At 41.4% G+C, this 15,508-nt stretch overlaps 2 protein-coding genes across 6 annotated transcripts in view; one reads left to right on the top strand and one right to left on the bottom strand.

Moving 5' to 3' along the window:
* CD3E (CD3 epsilon subunit of T-cell receptor complex) overlaps positions 1-15,508 on the bottom strand; it is a 77,990-nt gene that overhangs the window by 61,125 nt on the left and 1,357 nt on the right. For 2 of the 5 annotated variants that reach the window (XM_069555326.1, XM_069555324.1), the window contains exon 2: positions 8,656-8,771. The exons of the other annotated variants lie outside the window; for them this stretch is intronic. The gene's annotated coding sequence lies outside the window, so the exon portion shown is untranslated. The remainder of the gene's footprint in view (positions 1-8,655; positions 8,772-15,508) is intronic. 5 annotated transcript variants of the gene reach the window in all.
* Positions 3,512-15,262, top strand: MPZL2 (myelin protein zero like 2). The gene is made up of 6 exons (XM_069555323.1): positions 3,512-4,275; positions 5,241-5,407; positions 5,881-6,091; positions 8,658-8,805; positions 11,991-12,066; positions 13,657-15,262. The coding sequence occupies exons 1-5, from the start codon at positions 4,218-4,220 to the stop codon at positions 12,052-12,054; spliced, it is 648 nt and encodes a 215-aa protein (XP_069411424.1). The 5' UTR covers positions 3,512-4,217; the 3' UTR covers positions 12,055-12,066; positions 13,657-15,262.

Genomic DNA, 15,508 nt, shown 5'->3' with positions numbered 1-15,508 from the left:
TTTGAATCACCCTAAGAGCTAAATTATCTGTTTCCCTTGTTTCACAGAATGTTATTTTCATCTTGTAGTGAAAAAAAAAATTTTTTCCTAGGATGCTAAGATAACAAATTTTACACATACTGATATGGGTCAATTAACCTTTTTGTCTTCTGAGTCCCCAGTGAGTTTCCTCCTGACCAGAGCCTAGGTATCCATTGGAAATATTTTTAGGAGGGACTTCCCTAGCAGTCCAGTGGCTAAGAGTCTGGGCTCCTAATGCAGGGGGCCTGGGTTTGACACCAGTTGGGGAACTAGATTCCACATGCCACACAACTAAGACCCAGGTATCAGTTCAGTTCAGTTCAGTGGCTCAGTCGTGTCTGACTCTTTGCGACCCCATGAATCTCAGCACGCCAGGCCTCCCTGTCCATCACCAACTTCTGGAGTTCATCCAAACTCATGTCCATCGAGTCTGTGATGCCATCCAACCATCTCATCCTCTGTTGTCCCCTTCTCCTCCTGCCCACAATCTTTCCCAGCATCAGGGGTCTTTTCAAATGAGTCACCTCTTCACATCAGGTGGCCAAAGTATTGGAGTTTCAGCTTCAGCATCAGTCCTTCCAATGAACACCCAGGACTGATCTCCTTTAGGATGGACTGGTTGGATCTCCTTGCAGTCCAAGGGACTCTCAAGAGTCTTCTCCAATACCACAGTTCAAAAGACCCAGGTATAGCCAAATGAAGTCGTGTCCGACTCTATGCAACCCCATAGTCGGCAGCCCACCAGGCTCCCCTGTCCCTGGGATTCTCCAGGCAAGAACACTGGAGTGGGTTGCCATTTCCTTTTCCAGTGCATGAAAGTGAAAAGTCAAAGTGAAGTCGCTCAATCATGTCCGACTCTTAGCAACCCCATGGCCTGCAGCCTACCAGGCTCCTCCGTCCATGGGATTTTCCAGGCAAGAGTACTGGAGTGGGTTGCCATTGCCTTCTTCAATATAAGTAAGTGAATTTGGGGGGGGGGAAGAAATATTTTTAGGGAATGTGTAGGGGGAGTGATAGATGGGGTGCTTTCAAAACTTAGTACACTGTAAAATTTTAATGACAATCAGAATTTTTCTCTGGAGAAGTTTAAATAGACAAAGTGATGTCTCTGAAAACTTCACTTTTCTTCCTTTTTAACTGTTTTTTTGTTTCACTGGGTCTTTGTTGCTGCACGCGGGCTTTCTCTAACTGTGATGAGCAGGGGCTTCTTCTTGTGGTGGTGCTTCTCTTGTGCAGAGCACAGGCTCTAGAGTGTGGGCTCAGTAGTTGTGGCATGTGGACTTAGTTGCTCCACGGCATGTGGAATCTTCCAGGATCAGGAATTGAACCTGTGTCCCCTGCATTGGCAGGCAGACTCCTATCCACTGGGCCACCAGGGGAGTCCATTTCTCTTCCTCTCAATCTCCAGAAGTCCTCTTCTTTTTCTCTCACTTGCCCAGATACAAACTGTAACTAAGGCCTCACCCAGATGCCTCCATCTCTGATCAGAGTCCTGCTGAATGGCACCCTGGGGACTCTTAGGGACAGGCCTCCTTTTTCTTTAGTGTTCTCTCTATTTAGCAAGTCCAGCCCTTGGCCTCTCCCCTCCCCACCCAGGGAGGGGAACCAGGTGACTCTGCTGTTAACTGGAAGGAATTGGGCGTTGTTGGGCACCCCGCCAGGATCTTTAACTCTGCTGAGGAGGAATGGGCTCTGGGCAGCGGCTAACTTCCAGAGCAGCGCTGTCTGCCTGCTCAAAGGGCGCCTGGCTACCTAGGGAAGGGTGGGGAGGAGGAGTCTTCCCTCCTGATAACAGTTTGTTCAGCTCTTCCTGCCCTGATTCCCCTCCTGCTGCTGTTTGCTGCATCCCCTGAGCCTTGTGGTAACTCTGCTGCTGCTGCTGCTGCTAAGCCGCTTCAGTTGTGTCTGATTCGGTGCGACCCCATAGATGGCAGCCCACCAGGCTCCACCGTCCCTGGGATTCTCCAGGCAAGAATACTGGAGTGGGTTGCCATTTCCTTCTCCAATGCATGAAAGTGAAAAGTCAAAGTGAAGTCGCTCAGTTGTGTCCGACTCTTAGCAACCTCATGGACTGCAGCCTAACAGGCTCCTCCGTCCATGGGATTTTCCAGGCAGTGGTAACTCTACCTCTCACCAAAAATTTGCAGTTTGTGGCAGACTTCAAAACCTTAGGCTTCTCCTCTCCTTCCTTTAGGGCTGGACTGCCCTGCAAGTTGAAAGCCAGCCAAGGCTCAAGTTTCCTTAACTGCTTTTCTTTCCAGCTCCTGGAGCTGAACTCTTTGGACCTGCATGCCAGAAAGGCTCTTTTATCCTATCACCATTTAAAATGTTTCCCCAGCATTCTGATTTGAGGTTGACTACTGACTGCGTGTGTGATTTCTGACCTAGAGGTTGACAAAGGAGCCAAACATCCTGTGTTCAGGAACACACTTCCTAGGACACTCACTCATGGGGCGCCATGCCTCTTCACGTGTGGAGCCCCTGGTTTCTCAGTTCTGATGGGGGCTATTTTGGTTGTTGTTAACTTTTTTAATGACCCATCTTTCTCCTGCTGCTTTTCTCTCTTTTACTTTTTTCTTCTGTAATCTACCTCTCGGTGGAATTTTCTCTTTGCTTCCCTCTTTATGCTGTTTTATTTTTTCTAGTCAGCCGGCCCCTTCCTCCAGGTCCTAGAAACTTCTTTGTTCTGCGGTTTCACTGGGAGATTTTATGAATCACTTGAGTTTCTAGATCGCTAATCCAGGGATAGCAATTTATTTCTTCTGTTCTGGGTTAGATTACCAGTCAAGCCTGCTTCTTTTCTTTTTGGCCGTGCCACACGGATTGTGGGATCTTAGTTCCCCGCTCAGGGATTAAACCCTGGACCCAGGGCAGTGAGAGATTATGTCTTAATTGCATGGGTAACCTTCATCCTTCTTTTACTGAGTTTCCATACAGCTTCACTAATTTGTAACAATTACCCATCATCCTTCCAGACAAGGAGACATCTTGTCTCATTTCAAATCTTCAGCTATTCAGATTTCTCAGACAGTTGGCTGACCCCAAAATGGCAAATAAAACCTGAAGTACAAAAAAGGTATTAGGAAAAGCTTTTCCTTGAGGATCCTCTGTCTGATTGCTCACATGAGCTATGATTTTTGTGGAAAGAGCACTAGACTGAGTAAAAAAAGAGAACTTCCCTGGCAGTCGAGGGGTTAACAGGCATACACTTCCGCTGCAGGGGGCAGGGGTTCGATCCCTGGGGAACTAAGATCCCGCATGCTGTGTGGCCAAAAACAAAAAAAGAGTCAAAACAAGTTCCAGTTCTGCTACCTATTGGTTGCGCAAATAAATCACCTCTGGGTTTTTAGTGTCTGTCTTCACTGGTGAAATGGGAACACTTCAGGGCAGGGTCGTGTCAATGAAAGCACTTTGCAAAGTGTCTTGAGATAGCACGTGATTCCTCTTTAAATCCTTCAAACATAAAGGGTCATTAAACACAGATTTATTTTGGTCAGTCTGTTTTAGATGGGGCAGGGGTGTGGAGGGAACGGGGTTTTCAGGGGAAATCTACCAGCTAGAAAAAGCACAGGGATCCTTGTGGTAACATTTGGTTAAAATCAAGTATACAAACTCTAGGACTTTTTGAATACAGAGGGTCCTAAGGAATTCTGATTATTTTGGAGGTGGTAATCCAGTTCAGGCTACTGTGGCCTGAGGGCGGTGCTTTGATAAGTGAAATCACTGCAGATAAGTTCAACATTCACTTCTTAGGCAAGCTTAAAACCTGTTTTTTAAAAAAATGTGTGTGTGTGGGCCAGACCCAAAGCAGCCTGGGACCTTTCAGACAGGCACCACCTCCTCTGGCTGTTTCTGAGGCCATCCAGAGGCCAGGGTCCAGATGAGCTGAAAAGATAGACCTGAAGAGTCTGGGACTTTGTGTAGACGTGTCTGTAGCGCGGAGGGTGGAAGGGAGGCAAGGAAGGAGGGGAGGAGGGTGTTGCGAGCTGAAGCCCCACCTTTCATTCCAGCAGAGAGCACTGGCAGAGTGGGAATGACTCACAGGCACGGGTGCTCAGGTTCCCACAGGTGAGGCGACAGACTCCTTTCTCCGGAAAAACGCCGAGGTGCTCTCTCCACCAGGAGTGGCCTTGGCAGGGTGCTGGCGTGCTTGGTCTGCCCGGTCTGGTCTCTGGGGCCAGGGCTGGGTTTCCCTCATGTATGGCAAGAGCCCTACGCGTGCTGTGCGTTTTCTCCTTGGCTTACAGCTCACAGGTAAGAGCTCACGGGCTTTTCTGAACATTTCCTCCACTGCCTACCCTATAAAGTTAGCTCATTGTCCCAGAAGTTGCAAGAGTCTTTTACTGGAGCCTGAGCCACAGTTACATTTTGCTTTAGTGTTAACTTTAATGAAACTGAAGTGGGGGGTTGTTTCGGGGGAACTGCTTTTGGAAAAACAGGTTTAGGTGTTTTCTGGTTGCCAGTGATTGGGGCACAGAGAGGGTTTTCTAATCTCAGGTTACACTCCTTTTTTTTGGTGGCTGCTCTCCACCTCCCACTACAGGCAGAACCCGGCTCTTGGATTTCTGTCTGAGACTCTGGACAGCATTGGGAAAGCGGAGCTGGTTAAGGAGAGAGACCCACTGTGGCTTGCTAACTGCCCCAGCATGCACACACTAAATGTAAATATCATGCTAAAAAAAAACGCTATGTGGTATAAAGGTTCCAGCCGTACAAGCAAGCTAAATTGTCTGGGGATGATTAATTCCGTTTTTTTGCAGACTAGGAATAGTAGGAAATTCACTTAACAAGGACCCTTTCTGGAAAACTTACTGCTAGGGGACCATGATACACATAATGTATTATAGTTAATCTGAACAGAGGTCTAATTCATGTTTTGATTAGTTTTTTTTGTTTCTGCCTTCAATCTTATTTTCCAATGCTTATAGTTTGTTAGAGCAGTTTTAAAGTGGGTACCATGAGGCTAGGGTATCCTGTTTTAGAGAAATGTGACTGCTAAGTAAAGTTTACTGGGTGCTATTTTTAGTTGTTAAAGGAATGAGAGGGTCAAGGTTACATGTAGGTAGGAATACGCGGCGGGTGAAGCTGAGTTTGAGTGAGAGCTGGGGCATCTCAGATTTGTTGGATGCCCTACTCAGACCTTTATTTTGGTAGTGTCAGCAGAAATTCTCTTAAGACACATCTCCTATTAACCCTGCATTGCCTTTTTTCCATTGCAGCTCTTTGGCCAATAGCAGCTGTGGAAATTTACACTCCCCGTGTGCTGGAGGCTGTCAATGGGACAGATATTCGGTTAAAATGCACTTTCTCCAGCTTTGCCCCAGTGGGTGATGCTCTCACGGTGACCTGGAATTTCCGTCCTCGAGATGGGGGCCCTGAGCAGTTTGTAAGTTTGGGGCCCTGGATTAGAAAAATAAGCCAGTCCATTTCTCCTGGCCCTTTTGTATTTTTCTTGGCCATAAGCACAGGGTAAAGCTGGGGAACGATTCTTGGCACAGAGACAGAAGTGAGAGGCTGGTGAAGGGGAAAGCAAGAGGTTGTTGCAGGAGAGCTGCAGACCGGACAGTCAGGCTTGCTGATGTTTCTCTTTTGAAGATTTTTCTTTTTGATGTGGACCATTTAAAAAGTCTTTATTGGATGTGCTCCAATATTGTTTCTGCCTTATTGTTTTGGTGTTTTGGCCACAAGGCACGTGGGAACTTAGCTCCCTGACCAGGGATCACACCCACACCTGTGCACTGGAAGGTGAAGCCTCAACCCCTGGGCCGCCGGGGACGGCCCTGCTGTTTCTCTTCTGCTCCTGCCACCCGTCTCCCTGCCCAGGTGCCGAGTAAAACCTCTGGCGTGACTCCTCTCTAGGTTTTCTACTACCATGTGGATCCCTTCAAACCCATGAGTGGGCGCTTCAAGGACCGAGTGGTCTGGGATGGGAACCCTGAGCGGTATGATGTCTCCATCCTCCTCTGGAAGCTGCAGTTTGATGACAACGGGACATACACCTGTCAGGTGAAGAACCCGCCTGACGTTGATGGGCTGATCGGGGAGATCCAGCTCAGCGTCGTGCAGACCGGTAGGTGACGCAGAGACAAGTGTTTTTGGAAAGTATGAGAGCTTGTAGGAAACAGAAGGGCAAAGTTTTGTGATGGCTGAAAGAGTAGAGAGGAGGACCAACTCTTTGGATCTGGAGATTGCAGAGGAAGAGTGAAGAGTCCTGGGGTAAGAAGAGAAAGGCTTTGTTTGGCTGTGGAAAGAAACAGAAAATCAGGCAAAGGGACCTAGGGAACCGGTTACAAAAATGGCATTGAGATCATGAAAGGGAGAGGAAGCAACTCTCTGATAAAAGGCTAACAATAAGTCCATTCATCCACTCATCTAGTCACAAGATTGAGTACCTACTCGCTGTCCAAAGTGCTTGACATGTACCATCTCATTCTCACACTCACTGTTGGAAGTAGATAGCAATAATGGTACCTATTATTTATCGAGCCCTTCTCGTAATGCTAGGAGATTTATGTAACACATCTAATCTTTGTTGTTGTTCAGTGCTAAGTCATGTCCAACTCTTTGCAACCCCAGGGACTGCAGCGACCCCATGGACTGCAGGGACCCCAGGGACTGCAGCATGCCCGGCTTCCCTGTCCTTCACCATCTCCCGGGGTTTGCTCAAGCTCATGCTCGCTGAGTTGGCGATGCCCTCCAGTCTCTTTGTCCTCGGTCTAATCTTTACACATGTCAATCCACTGTGCTCTTAGTGCTTCCTTCCCCCCATCTTACTAACGAGGAAACCAGCGCTCATACAGGTTAAGCCACTTGTCCAAAGTCATGGAGCAGATAATTGGAGTCACTCAGAACTCAAACCCAAGCATCTCTATCTCCAAAACTGTGCTCCATCTAATGCACTGTATTGCCTGCAGGCCTAGAAAGGACAACCTGGAAAACTTCCAGATAACAAAAATAAAAGACCACAAAACTTAAGAGTTGTAAATTTGGGTCTGAGTCACTGCTACAGTTTATCAGCTGTAAATAAATTTTTTTTCTTCTGTAAAGTGAGACTAATAGAGCTAAGATTATGATGAGGATAAAATGACATAATAAAAGTAAAACTCCCCAAAGTCTGAATTGTACTGAAAATTATAATAGCTAACATATATTGAAAGTATTATGTGCAGGCACAGTGTGGAACAATTTACATAAGCAATTTTATTTTTTTATAAGAACTCAAGAAATGAGTATTGTTATCTCTACTTTATACACTGAAGAAACTGAGGCTACCCAAGTCACATAGGAGCTGGTATTTTAACCTAGCTGTCGTTGGTGTATTCTCTTAACCAACATGTTACTATCCAAACATAAAAGCCTATAAAATGGTATGAATTCCTTTCAGTCCTAGCATTATCCTTCAAGGCCCTATCAATAGAGAGCTGTGTGACCTTGGAGAAGTCATCTAAGTGTTGAAAGAAGTAATGTAATGTCTTTGGATCTCAGTTTCCTCTTTGCCAAACGAACAGGTAGATAAGAACCCACGGGTCTTAAACATACTAGGATGACTACTCTGAGGACCTCACGAAAGCTATAAGCTGTTTACCACAAACAAGGCACACAATCTGACATGGATTTCGTGGGTTTGTTCTCCTTCACCGCTCCCCCTCCCCGCCCCCGCCCTCTTCCTTTACAGACTTGAGGCTCGGAAACCCCTGGGCTAGATATTCGCTAATGTCCTTTCTAGCTCTGTAGGTGTTTTGAAATTTAAATCAGAAATCAAGCTCAAAATCAAGAGATTCAGACTTCACAGTCTCTAACCTTGTTTAGGGACCCTTCCCTCGGGGTTGGACTTTCCTGGTGGCTCAGATGGTAAAGCGTCTGTCTACAATGTGGGAGACCAGGGTTCGATCCCTGGGTTGGGAAGATCCCCTGGAGAAGGAAATGGCAATCCACTCCAGGACTATTGCCTGGAAAATCCCATGGACAGAGGAGCCTGGTAGGATACAGCCCATGGGGTCGCAAAGAGTCAGACACGACTGAGCGACTTCGCTTCACTTCCCTCTGGGTTCCCTCTTACATCATTGATCCACTAGACTACAGTTACTTGCCTCTCTTTCCTGTGGGCATCAGTTCCTTGAAAGTAATGTCTTTTCTGGCTTTGTATTTCCACCACAGTGCTAGGACATAATAAACTCTTAATAAACCTGAATAAATGACTGACTGAATGACAGAGGTAAGAAGGATTCAGGGAGAAATAAACACTGGATTTGATGAGGTCAGCAATAACCTTACCCCATTAGCTAGGTTACCTGCCCCAGTGATTCTCAAATTTTTTGCATGCATCAGAATCACCTGGAGAACAAGTTAAAACAGGTTGCTGGGCCCCACCTGTAATTGGGTAGATCTAGGGTGGGGCCTGATGGAACTCGCCTTTTGAAGTTCTCAAGTCATTCTGTAGCTGCTCCTCCTAGGACCATAGTTTGAGAACCACTAAAGAAGTCTGCATGGCTTTCCTATTGCTACCAGTTTACACAGTTAATATGGTAGAAGAAAGGAATATTTCATTTAAGGGTGAAAACACACCCCTATTATATCTTTAGATTTCATCACAGTCCTCCTTTTCAGAATCCCAACTTGATCTTTTCTCCTTACAGTACGCTTCTCTGAGATCCACTTCCTGGCTTTGGCCATTGGCTCCGCCTGTGCACTGATGGTCATAATAGTAATTGTGGTGGTCCTCTTCCAGCATTTCCGGAAAAAGCGACGGGCTGAAAGAGCACATAAAGTGGTGGAGATAAAATCGTAAGGCTGGGCAGTTCTGGAAAAGTCTTCTAACACTGTTTTATGGCAACTGTTGGTATTTTATAATCATTCTTGAACAAATGCCCTTTCTTTTGGGTAAATCTCATACAGAATTCAAATTCACAGGATGGATAAATTAGGGTGTGAATTAGTAAATTTAGCTTTTTCTGTGTCAAAATACAGTTGATTTACACTGTTGTGTTAGTTTCAGGTGTACAATAAAGTGATTCAATTATTTACATATATATATATATATATATATATATTCTTTTCCAGACTCAATTCCATTATAGGTTATTACAAAATATTGAGTATGTTTCCCTGTGCTATACAGTAGGTCCTTGTTGGTTCACTATTTTATAATAGTGTGTATATGTTAGTTCCAAACTCCTAACTTACTCCTCCCCCACCCTTTCTGGCTTGGTAGCCGTAAGTTTGTTTCCTCTGGGGTGTTTAGTTTCTTAATTTTAGGGAAGATTTCATCATAGGCTTTCTTTACTATGTAGGATTTGATATACAAAAATTTGCTTATGTAAAGCTTTTCTAGGATATTCCTTCCTTTTAATGTAAAGCATACATTTCTAAGAACCACTGGGCTGTCAGCAGAGCTTCTGAATCAGTGCCTAGGGAAGTCAGCCATGCTGATGTAAGGTACACTATAAATATATATATATATATTTTAGATAAAATTTACATATAATAAAATTCATTATTTAATGTTCACAAAGTTGTGTAACCATTAACGCTAATTCCAGAACATTTTCATCACCTCCAAAAGAAACTCCATACCTTTTAGCTATCACTCCCTATCTTCCTCTCCCACCTGCCCCTGACAGCTACTAATCAATCTGCTTTCTGTCTGTATGGATTTGCCTGTTCTGGACATTTCATGTAAAGAGAATCATATAACATGTGACCTTTAAAAAAAATTATATTTTTGTAATTTGAAAAAAATTTTATTTTTTTATTATTTAAAAAAATATGTAGCCTTTTGTGTCTGGCTTCTTTGACTTAGTATAATGCTTTCAAGGTTAAACCACGTTATAGTATGTCATTCCTTTTTGTGGCTGCATTATATTCCATCGTATACATATACCACATTTTAAAAAAGTATTTATTTTTAAATTTATTTGGCTGTGTCAGGTATTAGTTGTGGCACATAGGAACTTTCCTCACAGTATGAAAGTCTTCTCTAGTTGCAGGGCACATAGGCTTAGTTGCCCCAGGGCATGGGGCATCTTAGTTCCCCAACCGGGGGTTGAACCCATGTCCCCTTCATTGGAAGGAAAATTCTTAACCACTGAGCCACTAGGGAAGTCCCCACATTTTGTTATTTCATTCAATTGATGGACATTTAAAATTTCCCCACTTTTTGACTATTAGGATTAATGCTACTGTGAATATTCATCTACAAGTTTCTGTGTAGGCATATTTTTTCCAATTTTCTGGAGTATATAAACAGGAGTGGAATCACTGGGATATATAGTAACTCTGGAGAAGGCAATGGCACCCCACTCCAGCACTCTTGCCTGGAAAATCCCATGGACAGAGGAGCCTGGTAGGCTGCAGTCCATGGGGTTGCTACTAGTCGCTACGACTGAGCGACTTCACTTTGACTTTTCACTTTCATGCATTGGAGAAGGAAATGGCAACCCACTCCAGTGTTCTTGCCTGGAGAATCCCAGGGACGGGGGAGCCTGGTGGGCTGCCATCTATGGGGTCGCACAGAGTTGGACACAACTGAAGCGACTTAGCAGCATAGTAACTCTATGTTACCTTCTGTCTGTCCTTTTGATTATAGCCATCTAGTGTGTATGAAGTGGTATCTCATTAAGGTTTTGATTTGTATTTTTCTAACGACTAATGCAATGGCAGCCCACTCCAGTACTCTTGCCTGGAAAATCCCATGGACAGAAGAGCCTAGTAGGCTGCAATCCATGGGGTCGCCAAGAGTCAGACACGACTGAGCGACTTCACTTTCAATTTTCACTGTCATGCATTAGAAAAGGAAATGGCAACCCACTCCAGTGTTCTTGTCTGGAGAATCCCAGGGACAGGGGAGCCTGGTGGGCTGCCGTCTATGGGGTCTCACAGAGTTGGACACGACTGAAGCGACTTAGCAGTAGCAGCAGCAATGACTAATGATGTTGGGCATCTTTCCATGTGTTTGTTGGCTATTTTAACATCTAATTTGGAAAGATATTATTCAAATATGTTAAATATTTGAATTTTTGAATATTTGAAACCATTTCCAAATTAGGGTATTTGTCTTTTTACTGTTAAGTTTTTAAGGTCTTTATATATTTTGGAGTATACAAGAGCACCTTGTTAAATAAAGGATTGGCAATTATTTTTTCTCATTCTGTGGGTTGCCTTTCCATTATTGTGATTGATGGCCTCTGCAGCACAAAAGTTTTAAATTTTGAAGAATTCCAGTTTATCTTTTTTCTTTTGTTGCTTGTGTTGGTGTCATACTAAGAAACCATGGTTTAATCCAAGGTCAAAAAGATTTATGCCTGTTTTCGTCTAAGAGTTTTACAGTTTAGTTCTTATATTTAGGCCTTTGATTCTTTTATTATTATTATTTTTTGATTCATTTTCAGTTAATTCTCATACATGGTGTGAAGTAGGAGTCCAAATTCATTCTCTCACAGTCGTAATTTTTTTCAGCTGTCTCAGCATCATTTGTTTCTTTCCCTCAAGAAATATTTACTACAGTAAACAGAACTGATTTTTAAGGAGCTTAATGAATCCAACTCTGAGTTGATTTGAATAGAATACAATTGATAAACATGATTTCTAGGTCAGTCTTTTTTTGTCTTTGTTTTGGTTTTGATTTTATGCTTTTTTCTTTTTTGAATAAGAAGTAGAATTAGAAGTAGAATACTAATGCTAAACTAAAGTATCTGTTTTAAATACCTGGAGTTCCCAAGTGATATTTCCCTCTAGCAATATTCTGAAAAGTGTCTAAATCCACATACCCAGGGTCATGTGGAGGCATGAGTATTATTAGTTAGACAGTACTAGTGGTTTAGTGCTCTGTAAGCCTGATCTATTCCCAGGTGCATATAATTCTTACCCAAATTTGGGGGAATATATATCTAACCTGAATCTTTATATACAGATTTGCCTCCCTTGTTCCTAGTCTTGTTCTCCTGACAATGGTTTCTGCTTCTATGTTACAGAAAAGAAGAAGAAAAGCTCAACCAGGAAAAAAAGGCTTCTGTTTCTTTAGAATACACAGACTAACATTCTTACATGGTAAGTTTCACAATTGGGTTGATTTCTTTCCTTAGCTTACTTGCACGTCTCATCTCTACTGTAGATCTCCTAGATGATATGATTGTTCAGTGTTTCCTGTATAAAATGAGAGGAGCTGGGCAGAGAGATAAGTCTTTTCTTGTGTTATGGATGGCTTCCTCTTTGAGTGTGTTTTGTGCAAAGGACTAGAAAGCTAGAACCTCCTATCATTAAAGCTGAAAATTCTATGATTATTTGAAACTTTGGGGTTATATTTACCACCTCCAATAATAAATTAACTTTCAATATGTAAGTAAATTTTTTTAATGAAAGAATTAATATTCACTCTTTTCTTGTAAACTAATCATGGCAGTTAAGAGAGTGACTCAATAGATATGCTTGACATTTTGACAAGAGAACTTTTGTATTCTTTGGAACTGATTTCAACTCCTCTCATTTAGTTTTTGGGACTATGAACCTAATTTTAGTGGTGTGTAATTTTGTTTTTCCAGTTTTTAGGTTTATTAGGCTTAAAAGGTAGGTTGATTTATTTTAATATGATTATAATTTCTATTCCCTGAAGTCAGCCCACTATTATCATTTGCAAAAAGAGTCACAATTTTACAGCCTAAAGCTCCAGGGAAAGTTCACAAGAATTTATAAAAACAGAGTATGGAGAAAAATGATTCTATTGTAAACCTAGGAAAAAAATTTGGTATCACAGAGATTTTTACCAAGGGCTATTTTTAAAATCAAGCAGATTTTCTAAGTCAGGGGCATGGAAAATAAAGACAGAGGCTGTTTAAGATTAAAAGAAATTTAAGGGAGTGATACAATCAAGTGCAGTGTATGACTTTTGACTGGATGGATACTAGTTGTAAAAAGAGTTGGGGGTACAATTGGGAAAGTCTTAATATGAAAAATGTCAATATGGATAATATTAGAGCATTATCATTAATTATTATGTATATTAAAGATATTGTGCTTACCCAGGAAGACATACATATTTTAAAAATGCATATTGGAGTACTTAGGGGTAAAATGTCAGTAATTTGTTTTAAAAACTCTGAAGTGAAGTGAAGTGAAGTGAAGTCGCTCAGCCGTGTCCGACTCTTTGCAACCCGTGGACTGTAGCCCACAAAGTTCCTCCGTCCATGGGATTCTCCAGGCAAGAATACTGGAGTTGGTTGCCATTTCTAACCCCCTCCATATATGTTATTTATAGCAGGTACAATTTATAGCTATACAATTAAGTGAGCGTATATTCCACACACTGACTTCTTTGCTTTTCTGTATACTTGATTTTCTTTATTATAAAGGGGTTGTGGGGAGACAGAGAGACAGAATGTATATATGTGAGTAAGCAGCTATGGATCATCCAAGGGTCTATGCAAGGCAGGGATTATGAATTAAGGACACTGAACCTGAGAACTATGTAATAAAGATCAGGAAATTTTTTTTTCAGTTAAATTAGGGGGGACAAATATACTTAAGAATATTTTTCTTCACAATGGAAAATAGATCTAGTAATATATATGTATTCATGTCAGGTATTCCTATTGTACTCTTGCCAAATGCATTATCCATTTAAACTTCTGCTTTGTATTTCAGGAAGCTGAAGATTTCCCAGAACAAGAACCCTAAGATAAGCTGGAGTTAATGGAAGCTTTTCTTTGGCTTTTTCAGTTGTGACCTGCCTTCCAACCAACACTGCAGTATATAACCACCTAGACCAGCAACGTTCCTCTGGAGCCAGCATAGGGCCCTTCTTGAGTAAATACCACCAGACTCACAAACAGCTCTGTTACTAAGGTTTTATTTAATTTCAGAGTGCAAATATTTTTCAAATGCTCACTAGGTTTTATATACTAAGAAGCTATATTTTTGCCCTTAAACACTCCTTGAGGATTATGATTTATATTCACATATATTGGCTCAAATGAGATAAAAACCAAACTATTATGTTTACTTTGATATATTAATTTCTTTAGAGCAGCATTTTAGCTACTAAAGTTAACATGTTTATTCTTTCCTTCTCACCTGCTCGATTAAAAGGTGAGCTAATTCTCTCAACAGTTTTGATTAATTAACAGAAAATCCTAAATTCAAACTGTTAAAGAACAGTTTGATTTTTATGACTCTCCTTAAGTATGAGACACATCTTATTTTATTGAATTTCTTTCAATACCCTAGATGGCAGGGTTTTGTTTTTGTTTGTTTTTGGTCAGTTGACCTAGGGTTTACAGTAGCACAAGCCAAAACCACAGAGTAACTAGGGAAGGTGACACCAATGCTAATAGACTGACTAATGCCACCTCAGGATGAAACGCTTGTCACCTTTTTTCTGTGCTCTGATTAGTGATCAACAGCTCTGATTTTTCACGAGCAGTGAATGACTGTTTAGATTACTATATTCCCCACTTCCAATTCAATTATTTATAACAACAGAGCAAAATCTATGCTCATTTGTAGACTGGAATCATTACGAAGTTAAACAGAAGGATTCTGAAGTAGTATATTACAATTTAAAAATTTAGGGGTAATGAAAAAAAATCAACCTAAGTGGTGATAATTTTCTCTAGTGTTACCCAAAGCTCTGAGAACTGGAAGAGGTTACATTTTTTCTTTCTTTTATTTATTTTTTAAGACAGCTTGATACTTTGTTTTCACCAACTAGGCTGAAGATATTATTTCTTTTAACAAACTGGAATTTCAAAGCAGTTTATTTGTATTTAAAGATGATGAACTTTGATTTTTCCCCCCCAGTACTGGAAAAAAAAAAAACTCCTCACCCTGGTATAATTTACTTATGAACTTGAAATGCTTCTCATACCTGTCTCATTTTGCTTTTTATGCTCTCTAAAAAAGTAGTTTCAGTACCCAGTTTTGAAACTAAAAATCAGATTTAAAGTCCATATTAGCTTTCATTCACATTTTCTTTTTTTTCCTCTATATTCAACCTTTGAAAATATAGTAACTGGATATTTCTTCAAACAGATGGCCTGGATAAAGAGTAAAGAGGTAGTTAAAAACTCATGGAAGGTGTTTCCAGCAAAACTTCTGGTTTCTGCGTCTTGGTTAAATGCTCAAGGGTTAATACAGCCCCATTGTTCAGTGTCTTCTACTTAAAGAGAACTTTTGTATTGTAATTTATTTTTTATTGTGCCTTAAACACTATGTAAATAACCGTCAGTAATAAAGCATTACAATTATATAATTTGCTTATACAAAAATCTAAAATTTTTACATAGCAGGTAACAGAAAACTAATGGGAATGTATTTTACCTCTATTGAAAAATTTTCTAAGGAGCAGCCTGGAAGTCAATAATAGAATTAGTTTCTACTGGATAAATAAACCTATATGAATTTCCACAGAATTTTCACATTGCTTTGAATAACAGAATTGAGCACAACAAACTACTTAGTTTGGGGACTCTTTTGAAGGAACAGTATTATCTATTCC

The sequence above is a fragment of the Ovis canadensis genome, chromosome 15 (assembly GCF_042477335.2).
Source record: "Ovis canadensis isolate MfBH-ARS-UI-01 breed Bighorn chromosome 15, ARS-UI_OviCan_v2, whole genome shotgun sequence".
Lineage (NCBI taxonomy): Eukaryota > Metazoa > Chordata > Mammalia > Artiodactyla > Bovidae > Ovis > Ovis canadensis.
The sequence above is the reverse complement of the archived record's forward strand: the minus strand, read 5'-3'. Positions and strand labels throughout refer to the sequence as shown.